Source organism: Volvox carteri (genome assembly GCF_000143455.1).
Source record: "Volvox carteri f. nagariensis unplaced genomic scaffold VOLCAscaffold_58, whole genome shotgun sequence".
In the NCBI taxonomy this organism is placed as follows: domain Eukaryota; kingdom Viridiplantae; phylum Chlorophyta; class Chlorophyceae; order Chlamydomonadales; family Volvocaceae; genus Volvox; species Volvox carteri.
In genome coordinates, this window is record NW_003307601.1 from 151,262 (window position 1) to 162,651 (window position 11,390).

At 55.3% G+C, this 11,390-nt stretch overlaps 2 protein-coding genes across 2 annotated transcripts; both read left to right on the forward strand.

Moving 5' to 3' along the window:
• Positions 1-424: 424 nt before the first annotated feature.
• Positions 425-5,898, forward strand: katB (katanin p60 catalytic subunit). The gene is made up of 10 exons (XM_002956112.1): positions 425-454; positions 1,054-1,367; positions 1,659-1,784; positions 2,550-2,703; positions 2,932-2,987; positions 3,299-3,406; positions 4,437-4,646; positions 4,953-5,098; positions 5,372-5,480; positions 5,676-5,898. Exons 2-10 carry the CDS (start codon positions 1,224-1,226, stop codon positions 5,790-5,792), a joined length of 1,170 nt encoding a protein of 389 aa, XP_002956158.1. The 5' UTR covers positions 425-454; positions 1,054-1,223; the 3' UTR covers positions 5,793-5,898.
• Positions 5,899-5,907: 9 nt separating this feature from the next.
• On the forward strand, positions 5,908-9,829 carry VOLCADRAFT_97121 (uncharacterized protein; the record flags this gene model as incomplete). The annotated part of the gene is made up of 7 exons (XM_002956113.1): positions 5,908-6,031; positions 6,685-6,833; positions 7,411-7,701; positions 7,821-8,226; positions 8,324-9,052; positions 9,176-9,448; positions 9,687-9,829. The coding sequence occupies 7 exons, from the start codon at positions 5,908-5,910 to the stop codon at positions 9,827-9,829; spliced, it is 2,115 nt and encodes a 704-aa protein (XP_002956159.1).
• Positions 9,830-11,390: the final 1,561 nt, after the last annotated feature.

The window sequence follows — 11,390 nt, forward strand, 5'->3', positions numbered from 1 at the left end:
TCCACGGCGTCGAAAGAACCTAACAGCGGCAGTTTCCGAATTCCGCCGGGATGTTGCCGTTGGGCCCGGGCTATGCAGCTTCCTCTGCGCGCCTTCCACGCTGCGCAGTCACACGCACTGCTTTGACCGCTGACCCAGTTTGCCTCGCCCTGCTTCTTCAAGCTAACCAGGATAGAGAGCTAAAGCTAGGCGCATGGCCGGGTGGGAAAGGGATGAAGGTGTTTTTTTCAGGAGAAGTAAGGCACCGAAGCCCGAACTCGTACAACCCTTTTTTCTTCTCATATTCTTCATCTTTTTACCCCAAACACCGCAAGCACCGGGTCTCCACTTTTTCAGGTCGCGGCGGGAGGCGGCGGTGTTCGGACCCGAGCTGTGTCCGCCTCTTCAGGAAACGGTGGAGCAGGCGGCGGGCCGTCCTCAGCCTCTGGGGGCGGGGCGTTGCAGCGACCCCCAGGTGAGCTCGGCTGTCACCTGTGTTAACCGAGTGTTTCATTGATCTGAGACGCCATGAGCGAATAATGTTGGTGCGGTGCGAATGGGGTGGAGTCGGTTGGAGTCAACAGCGGGCGACACACTGCCGTCCATGCTGGCTGCTGTTTCACCACATCGGCTCCCCAAGATGCCGAGAGATCCCCATTCACAGATAGATAGATAGAGAGAGAGAGAGAGAGATAGATAGATAGATAGATAGAGAGATAGAGATAGATAGAGAGATAGATAGAGAGATAGATAGAGAGATAGATATATATATAGAGAGAGGGAGAGAAAACCGCAAACAATTTGAATCCAACATCCTAAAAAATAGCATCAGATCAAAGTTCAAGGAGGGCTCCAAATCCTGAATCCAAGACTCTTGGATCCCAAGGCGCTCCTTACCCAGGGCAGGTAGTTCCTCGGAAAAGACCCACATCCCTAAACTCTTGCGCCTGCACCCGCTGACAATGATGACGCCGATACGGTTGCATAACGCTCTGCTGATGACTGCGTGACTGCGCCTGCTGGTGCTGCCGTGGTGGCGGTGATGGCGGCGGCTTGGTGAATGGTACGACATAGCCCCCGGTGTCGGCTTCGAGGGGCCCCCCGTGAGCGGTGCAGTGGCGGCCCGACAGCGGCGAGAGGCCGGTGCCGCCATTACCGCCGCCGCGGAGGCCAACCGGCGATCGGAGCTTTTGGAGCGACGGCAACAGGCGCTCAACAGCGTCAAGCCACCGCCGGAAGTGGGAATGCAGCGAATCGCGGGAGTGGCGGTGGACGGCAGGGGTGCCGTACTCAGCGCCGGCAGCGGCGGCGGCGGCGGCGGCGGCGGCGCGATGTCTAGGGAGGATGTGGCGGCGGCGCAGCTTCACGGCCTCCACGTGGCGGGGCAGGTCTGTTGCTAAGAGAGACCTACCCTCTGTATGACTCGAAATGTACGACGTTGCTGTACGGGATATATAGCTTTGTACGGCAGTCAGTCACGTTTTCCTGGCAGAAAGTGATTCATATACCGGTTCACACATTTGACGACGCATTTCCTGCACATGCGTGATTTGGTGAAAAGACGTACAACTCGATAATTATCAAGATCTCTTTCATCATGCGTAGTGTACATCTCCCCCCTGCCTCCCACCCCACGTCCCCCCCTTATCCATCCTACCCAATCTCACCCTATCCCGCAGGCGGCCCACCTGTCCGCCAACCGAGGGGGGGCCCAGGGGCCGGGCGGGGGTGGTAGCGGCAGTGACAGCGACCCGGAGAACTTCTTCGAGCGGAGGGTGCTGAAACCGCTGCCACCGCAATTGCAGGTGCGGATTCGTTTTGTTTCTTGATTTGTTTATTGCTTTGTTGATGATTGTGATGTTGGAGGGTATGTATGTGTGTGTATATATATTTATGTTTGCGTTCGTCTTTGTGTATTAGTCGTGCGTTTGTGGCGCGGAGTTTTGGGTGGATGTGCGTGTGGGCTCGGGTGGGCTCAGGTTGGTGCTGTATGCGGCGGGGGGGGGCTGTTCGCATTCGCGCTGCACCTTTGTTCCCTCACACGTGTCTGTCCCGCGACGTGCGACGTCCTCTGCCTCTCCCCCATTCTTTCCTAAGCAGCCTTTCCGGCCCCTGGGTTGTTCCTCTCCTCCCCGTCCTCGTCTTCATCGTGTTCCTGTCCTAGCTGGGAGAATAACCAACTAACTAATGCGGTTATGGCTAACTACCGCGGTGGTTGGTAAACCCTAAGGACGGTTCTGGACCTTAGACGTCCCGGCGTCTTGGCCGTCCTTGGTGCTGTTTTTCTGTTCCTGGTTTGAACCTTTTCCACTCGCCTTCCTTCCTCCCCACCCACCCACTGGAGGGGTGGCGGGCAGCTGCTCCGTTGTATCTTGCATCGTCATCGTCATCATCATCGTCATCACCATCATCATCATCATCATCATCATTATCATCATCATTATCATCATCATCATTATCATCATCATCATTATCATCATCATTATCATCATCATTATCATCATCATCATGGTATACTTTCAACCCACATACCACTCACCCTACCCCGCCCTCCGCACCCTCTGTGTTAGGGTGAGCTCCGAGACCTGGGCGCCGCCATCACCCGGGACATATTTACAGACTCCCCCAATGTACGATGGGACGACATCGCCGGACTGGATCAGGCGAAGCGGCTGATCAAGGAGGCGGTGGTGATGCCGATCAAGTACCCGCAGCTGTTCACAGGTAGCGGTGATGACGGAGGTTTTGGGTGGTGGTGGTGATGTGTGGGGTGTGCGTTACGTTGTGTTTACAAGTTACAAGTTCCGCACACGAATGGGGATGTGCCAAAGCATCAGTACGTCTATAGAATTACGAAGGACCCCCCAACCATTTTTACCCCTTAGCCTCTATTCATTTTCATTTTTCTGCATTCACCCCTCTGGGTCACCCCTACCGTCCCTCCCCCTACAGGTCTTCTGGCGCCGTGGAAGGGCGTACTGCTGTACGGACCACCGGGAACTGGCAAGGTACGACACATAACCCTCTTCCTGCCCAGCGCCTCCCCTCCGCGTCCTCCATCAAACCCCCTTGTCCCCAATAATATATATGTATATATGTATGTATACACATATATATACACACATTTATATACACACACAAATATGCATGCACGCACAAGTGTGAGCACACACTTGGATTTGTTTTGTCGCGAGGATGGCGTAGTACATAACAAGCTGCTCAGTTGTTAGTTGGAACACACAACTAAATCACATTGCTAACCCCCCAAACCCCCAAACCCCTGGCGCCCCGCGACCCCATGGAGCCGTGTCTCCTGCAGACTCTTCTTGCCAAGGCCGTGGCAACCGAGTGCCGTACAACCTTTTTCAACATCTCTGCATCCTCCATCATTTCCAAATGGCGTGGCGACTCGGAGAAGCTCGTACGGGTACGGGTCGTCCGGTGGTGGTGCTTGACGGTTGGTGACTGGTCTCTGGTCACAGTTGTTACCAGCTGGCCGTTGGCGGTTGATTGATTGAATACCTTCCAGTCCACGTGAAGGAAGTTGGTGGTTGTATATTTCAAGTTACCAGTGCCGCACGGGGGGTCCGTCAAAGCCGGGAGGCCATGGACTATATAGATTGAAAGTTGATTCCACTGTACAACCGATGGTGGTTTTTTGGTCCTGCCAACTCGACCCCTCCTCATATCCAGTCACCCGACATCCGTAGAGACAGATAGATCAGCCACCACCACTAACTCAGCATGCGAGACTCAGTCCATCAACTAGACCTCATTCATCTCCACACCTCAGCAGCGTTAGTAAACCTAAACCTAGGCCTCCCGAACAATGTCGAGAACCTCCCGAACAATTGTATGGGTTTTGCTTTGGGTTGATCGCTTAATGGGCTGAACCACTACTGCCCTGATTATACTACAACACCTTTTTCTCTAACATAACGTAACCTCTTATTTAACCACCCGCGTGCCTTGGGCCTGTTGTTCAAGTTGTCGGGTCTCTCTTCCCTTCCCACCTCCCTTTCTCCCTCTCCCCCCGGGTACCCCACCTTACTAAACCCCACGTGCGCGGCGCGCCCTCCGGAAGTACCAAGCGCAGTTTTGCGCCATTGCCTTTTGGGCTTCTTCGCCGGTTGCGGTGGTTTGGAGGTCGTCGCCGGCAATCGGCTTCCTCCCCCTTCCTTCCATTTGCGTGAGGCGTCTCCCGAGCAGCAAAATGTATTAATTGTTTGTTCGTCATTTAATTTCCCCCCTTTTCTCTTGCCCTGGCAGCAGCTTCAATCGTGTGTGGTTCGTCTTTCCCCCTTTTCCCTCCCTCGCCGCTTCTTTCCTTTTTTCCCCCTCCTAAAGACGTCTTGCGGTATCTATCTATCTATCTATCTATCTAATCCTGGAGTATCCGTCTACATCTGGCACCTGCCTCAGTCTCCGTGGTTCGTCTTACCCCCTTCCTCCCACAGGTGCTATTCGAGTTGGCCCGCTACCATGCCCCCTCCACCGTCTTCCTGGACGAGATTGACGCGCTGATGGCAGCTAGGGGCGGCGAGGGTGAGCACGAGGCCTCACGGCGCATGAAGACGGAGCTGCTCATTCAGATGGACGGACTGGCCCGCGGGGGGGAGCTGGTGTTTGTGCTGGCAGCCACGAACTTGCCTTGGGAGTTGGATATGGTGAGAAGGCATTTGGGAGTTCGGGGGTGGGGGTGGCGGTGGGGATTCCTTGGGGGCGTGGCTAGGTGTTAGTGGTGGGTGGCTTCTTTCCACCAACAACACCACACGCACATGCATGCATACAGACAGGCAGACAGACAGACACAGACACATCTTTGCCCCGCCTCTTTTTCCTGCCATCTGCCCGCACCCGTCCGCTGCTCCGCTCGTCCACACCGCCCCCTCCCGGCCGCCCGCCCTCACCGGGGCCAAAGACCCCCCTCCCGTCCCCCACTGGTTCGCCTCTTCTCTCCCCCCCCTCTTAAGGCCCTTCTTCGTCGGCTTGAGAAGCGCATCCTGGTGCCGCTGCCCAACTCAGCCGCCCGACGAGCCATGTTCGGCACCCTGCTGGCCGGCAGGTGTGCCGCGGATGTGAGCGTGGATATGCTGGCCGACAAGACAGAGGGATACAGGTGCGGGAATGGAGCGAATGGGAAGAACTTTATTTCTCATCCTGACGCATCTCCTCACACACACACACACACACACACACACACACACCTCATCCACCGGACGCCCCGGCAGTTCATTTCTGAGTTTCTCGCATACGATTTCCCGGGGCCCCATCCACCACCCCAGCGCCTCCCCTTCCCCACATCCCCGTCCACCTTCCGCATCTCCACACAGCTCCCCACATCCCCAACTTTATACAAGTCCCCCCAATTCCCCGACTGCTACTCCTCCAGCGGAAGTGATGTTGCTGTGGTGGCCAAGGAGGCGGCCATGCGGCCCCTCCGGAGGCTCATGTCCAAATTGGAGCTGGATGGGCCCGTGGATCCCAACATGAGACTGGAGGTGCGCGTGTGTAAACGTGTGTGTGTATGTGTGTATACGTGTGTGTGTGTTTGGGGGGGGGGAAAGCGGGGAAGGGGGAAAAGGGTTTTTGCAACCACTTTGCAACCACCTTGGGAAAACCTTGAACGTTCAATGTAATATGAAAAACCTCCCAGACCTTTACTTAACCTCCTTCCCGACCTTTCTCCCGCCCAGCTGGGCCCTATCACTGTGGACGACGCACGTGCGGCTCTGGAGGTGACGAAGCCCAGTGCCCGGCTGCACGAGGACAAGTACCGCAAATTTAATGACGAGTACGGCCAGCTGGCCTGATTCGATGGCGGAGCGGCGCAACGCGAAGAAAAGGAGGGGACGCCACGACGCGAGGGTGCGAGAGGGAGAGCGCGGGAATTAACGCTGTTACATTGGTGGACCCTCTACGGAAGGAATGTCTCGGAGTGACCTGATGCCCAGCAAAAGAGGGCCCTCAGGGCCAAGGGAGGTGGAGGGGGGAGAGGTGGTTACCGGGCTTAAACAGAACGAGCGGGTACTGGGCATTCGCTGGGTACCGGGTAGGGCCGGCTAGCGGCCCGACATCAAGTTATCAGTTATCAGCTGCAAGGCACAAGTGAATGGATGGCTTTTATGCTCCAGGAAATATGCCCCTCGAAGTCTGATAGTCCGCCTGTTAGCAGCATGGTCGCCGGACATCAGCCTGCCATACAAATGGAAAACCTCGTCTCATTGTGGGAGCATATTCGTTGTGCAACCGAATAGAACCGAACCGAAAGTCTTGGACAGTAAGGTTTTGCGCTTTTTTCCCTTTGCGATACGGATATGTAAGCAAGGGGGAGCGTACTCTTATGTGTCGCCTGCGGCAGGCGGAAAAAGGGGATGGTAAAGGAAGCAACGAGAATGGAGCTCTCGCATGGACTTGCGCCGCCTAGAGCCATGTTGCCTTGAGATCACATCCAGTTTCTAATACCTAACGCCGAATGCCGAAGAAAAACGATATGCCTCCGCCTGGAATGTAGGACGCAGTTTTCATGCGTTGACGTCAGCCAGCTAAACCCAGCCATGACCGCGCGACAGCCATTTCAAATGTACGGCGACTAGAGGCGCTCCTTAACCTAAGCAGTTTGGCCGTACATTTTGGCTCGTACGGCCAGAATGGGGCCAAAGACTGTAGACTACATAAAGGGCGCTATTAATGCACACCGTGCAGCGCTAATTGGTAAGTTCACAATCCAGCTTGTCATGGAGCAGATGGTGCCGATGCGGGCGCTGCGAAACTCGCAAGTTCGGGAGGACTCACTGTCCACACGGATTGGCAGCCCGGACGTAAAGGCCTTTGAAACCCCGTCTAGTCAGCTGGTAAGCATACACGGTGCCGAAGTAAGCAGATTCTCTGCGGCATTATGTCTCTTGCAGGGAGAGAACACCACACCGCGGCCCCCTGACATGCTTACAAACGAGGGATATGCCCGGCAGGAACGCGCACATCAGAGACGCCATGCATAGGGTATACACGCGCACACAGGCATACTCACGTAACGTTTAGCATAGATCCGAGGAGCTTTGCTTGCATAACTTTGCTTCAACCTATGATGACGGGTTCGGGCTGAACGAGCTGAGGTCCGGGTTTTGTCATGGTTTTGCAAGCTAAGGTCCCGATACCAAGATATAACTGGCGAACATCTCTTTTTTGTTGTGTTTAAATCGTGACGAGATCCTAAAAAACGGCATTTATCGATGTACCACACCTGGGCAGGTTCCAATTTTTATACCTATGTGAAAATCACGTCATATGTTAGCCGAATTAGTCGGGAGCGCGAGATTATGGCTAGCTGCTGAGATGTGGAGTTGAGGTCGCAGTTGATGGACCAGATTCGCGTGCTGGATTGGTGGCGATTGCCGAACCTGCTTTGACACCATACTGCACGTTGAGTAGGGTCTCGCGCATTTTCTAGCCCTAGAGTCAGGACAACAGCAGCCATGGCACAGCCCGGGCTTACCCTGGGACTTCAAGCGGTCAGAGGAGTACAAGGTGTGGCACGCCGCTATCAAAAGCGAGCACCCCCAACTGCCCGACTACCTGATTGACATTGCAATCGCAACATACCGTAGCGCCGACCCCAAGTGGATCAAGGAGCTGGTGCGGCAGGCCAAGAAGGAGGAGCACGCTGCAGGAGGGAAGGCGCCACCGCGCGCAGCGCCCACAAGCACTACTGTCGACGATGCAGTGCGTGTGCTTGACCCAGACCAGCTGCCCGAGGCGCCAATGGTCAAGCTAGCAGACGCCTGAGAAAAACCTTGCCACATAGCAAATCCAACCATGCGCTTCTTCCGCATTCAGCTCAGGGGGACTGGCGGGATGGCATGCACTTTCTTGACCTGCCAGAGTGGCTTGTGGGAGACACCTCTGAGTGGCAGATAGCCATCGAGTCCTTCATCGTGAGCGTCAATACAGTGCCCACAAACTCCATTTACTTCATCGAGAGCAACACCCTCACCCAGGGCAACTCCTACTCGACACTAACCAAGAGCGCAGGCTACCAGCTCATGCCCACGGTGGGGTCCGTGTTCACACGCATCATCCCCAGCAACCTGCTTGGCATCCGCGTCGGCAGCGCCTCCATCCTGCACGGCAGCCTGCACAACTTTCGGCTTGTGGGCATTGATGGCAACCTGATTCCCCCAGATGTGTTTGGCGCCGGCATCACCCCCATCTGGATGATGACCCTCATTGCATACCCTGTGCCGTCCGGTGACGAAAAATGACCTGCCAAGGCAGTAGCATGCAACCATGCAGCACATGCAGCTCATTCACATCAGCTCTGCCAACCGGTGCAGCGGCATGCCAGGTGATTTTTGGGTGACGCTCCCCCACGCGGCAATCAAGCTGGACTGCACCCGTGGCCGCATCAAGGTGTCAGTCGTGTCTGCGGTGGTCAACCGTAGCTGGTACTCGGTCACTGCCGCAAACAGCGCCTTTGCTGTCTTTGACGGCTCCTCCACCGCCAACCTGACCCTGCCCGAAGGGTACTATGATGTGAACAGCCTGCACACCACCCTGGCGGTACTGCTACCCGGCTGGGGGGTGACCTATCTGCGCCTCACCAACAAGTTTCGCTTCCAGCCGCCTGCTGATGGCAAGACCTACCGCTTCAGCTTCCCTGGCTACATGTATGAGCTACTGGGCTTCCAGCGTGGCTCACAGCCCACTGGTACCAGCGCCAACCCACTCGTAAGCCAGCACCCTGTCAAGCTGAACCGAGAAAACACGTTGTGTGTGCATGCCTCCCTCCCTAAAGAATGGGGCGCAGTGGTGGACAACCTGGCGACCTCGGGGTTTGTGGAGGGCCATGTGCTTGTGTCCATACCCATTGATGCCGCCCCATTCGACAACATCACCTTTGCCGCCAACGAATCCGACATGTATACATACGCCCTCAGCGCACAGCACCTGGACGAGATATGCTTCTGGGTGACTGACGACACAGGCCGCACCCTGGAGCCGCAGTACGATTGGTGCATGATGCTGCGAGTCATTTACACAGAGGGAGACGATGCACTTGACACCCTGAGTGGCAGTGTAGCACGCATACGAGACGACATCAGGCTGATGGTGCTCAGCAACCCCAAAATATCTCGCACCTAGACAAAACACACCATGGGACTCGGTGTGCTGCTTGGCAAGGCACGCTCATTTGCAGGCCGTGCACTTGGCAGTGTTGGTGGAGCCATTCGCAAAGTGGCTGAGTTCTCAGCACCCGTGGTGTGCAAGGTTGCGCAGTTTGCGCGGCCTGTCGCAAACGCAGTGAGTGGCATCACCCTGGCCGCAGGGCAGCCTGAAATCGCCCTGTTGGCCAAGGGTGTGAGCAAGACAGCCGACTGGGTGTCTGGCGCTGCACCAAAGGCCGAGGCCGTGCTAGAGAAGGCCAGTGCTATTGGCACGCGCATGCAGGGGGCGGGCAGCACGCTCATGGGTGCGGGCGGCGGGGGCTAAGGCTACGTATTTTCTGTGCTCAGGGCTAGGAAGCACACATGCCACGCTACGACTTTCCCCGCTACACCAAGGGCAGGTACTACGTCCTTAGCGACAGCATACGCTACAAGTGTATGCAGGCCTCGCCGCAAATGACTTTCTTGCCGAATGGGCTGCCTGTCCAGCTCCATGGAAGCCGCGACCCCCCCGCGCATCACCGCCCGTGGCACTGCTCGCAGCCAGGTTGCCAAGGAAGCCCGACTCCGTTATGCCGCAGAGGCTTGAAAAATTGCAATTGTATGATTGTATCTTGTCTCGCGGCCGTAGCGAGGTATCGGCGCGGCGAGCTGGCCACCGAGAAAAGGCAGTTGTGCCGCAATGAATTGTAAATTTTAAGTACCTTTCAGGGATGCGACCGTATTCCATATTAATACGCCAGCTAATACGCCCGTATTAATACGCCGAATACGCCAGCCAGTTGGGGCTGTTTATGCGTTGGCGTATTGTCGGCGTATTGTCGGCGTATTGTTTGTCGTTGGGTTGTCGTACAGTCTGAAAACTCGCCGATTTTGAGAAATATCGAGCTATTGACATTCCCGAGTCATTGGTGTCATTAGTTGATACTTAGGATTAGGTAATAGGTTCGCTTATCATTGGGTTTGCAACATACCTTGTTGTAATAACAACCCGCGAAATGGAAAACGTGCGCGAAGCAAAACGCGCTAAACCGGGACCTAAGCCTAGTGCTGTGTTGGATTATTTCGAAGAAGTCGGTGACTATAGCTCTAGCTCCAAGCGCTATGCTCTCAAGTGCAAGTTCTGCTTGACAACCTTCCCCGCTCACAGAGCCAAAGCGGAATCCCTCATTGCGCACGTAGCATCCCAATGCAAGTGCATCCCTGCGGCCGCGGCAGACGGCCGTCTGTGCCGACTTCTGCTCACGGCACGCTCAACCCTGGCCAGAAGGCGATGTCGTTCGCCGTGGGGGAGTGAGGAGGCTTTAGGGGGGTGTGGTCTGTCGTCTGTGGTGTTGGCCTGACACCCAAGCTATCTCTATTTGGGCTGTAGTATTTGTGATAATCACGGTTTGTTAGGAATGCTAGAATGCAGACGCGAATGTGTGCGCACATGGCTCGATGGCTGTCCAGGTCTGGCTGTTGCCCAAATTCATATTTCATCTTGTGAGATCGTTTTCCAACCACTAAAGCAATACGCCTTTCATTGTAAAAGCGAAAAACATGAATTCCCTGACGGAATAGCGCAAAAGGAATACGCCACGAGTATTGTAATACGGCATGGCGTGAACCCCGGCGTATTAATACGCAATACGCCTGGCGTAATAATTTGAGGTACCATTATTACGCCAGACGGCCAAACCGAATACGGTCGCTTCCCTGGTACCTTTAAGGTTTCACTAATCTTCGTAAGCAGAATGTGCCCTAGAGCGCGACAGGGGCTCAGTCAACAAGGTTGCTGCGGCAAGAGCTTGGAGCTCTATGAGCTGAGGCTGGCTTTAGGTCGAGGAAATATCGTTTAGAAGAGCTTGATGAGCTGGGGAAGGTGGAAGAATGCCATGGCCGTACCATCATCTGCTGCCATTTCTCCTAAAGCTTTATGTAGAATTCTTCCAAACTTTGAGCAGCCATACATACAGCGCAATTTCCAAAAGGCAAGGCCATATCTACACCCAGACTGCTTAAGTTACACCCAGACTGCTTAAGATTCTCACAATGTCCACACCGCCGAAGCTCCAGATGAGCGATATCCCGCAGGAGCTAATCGAGGAGCTGCGCCTCAAGGTCAAGGCGGACGTCGAGAAGAGCGTCCGCGAGGAGCTGCAAAAGAGCGTCCGCGAGGAGCTGCAAAAGAGCGTCCGCGAGGAGCTGCAAAAGAGCGTCCGCGAGGAGCTGCAAAAGCAACTTACGCGCGGACGCTCTTTTGCA

Excerpts from the sequence above, each read along its gene's own strand:
- katB (XM_002956112.1), top strand. The coding sequence starts at position 1,224 with ATGCAGCGAATCGCGGGAGTGGCGGTGGACGGCAGGGGTGCCGTACTC. Across the intron at positions 2,988-3,298 it reads GACCACCGGGAACTGGCAAG|ACTCTTCTTGCCAAGGCCGT; the intron begins GTACGACACATA and ends TGTCTCCTGCAG. Across the intron at positions 4,647-4,952 it reads TGCCTTGGGAGTTGGATATG|GCCCTTCTTCGTCGGCTTGA; the intron begins GTGAGAAGGCAT and ends CCCCCTCTTAAG.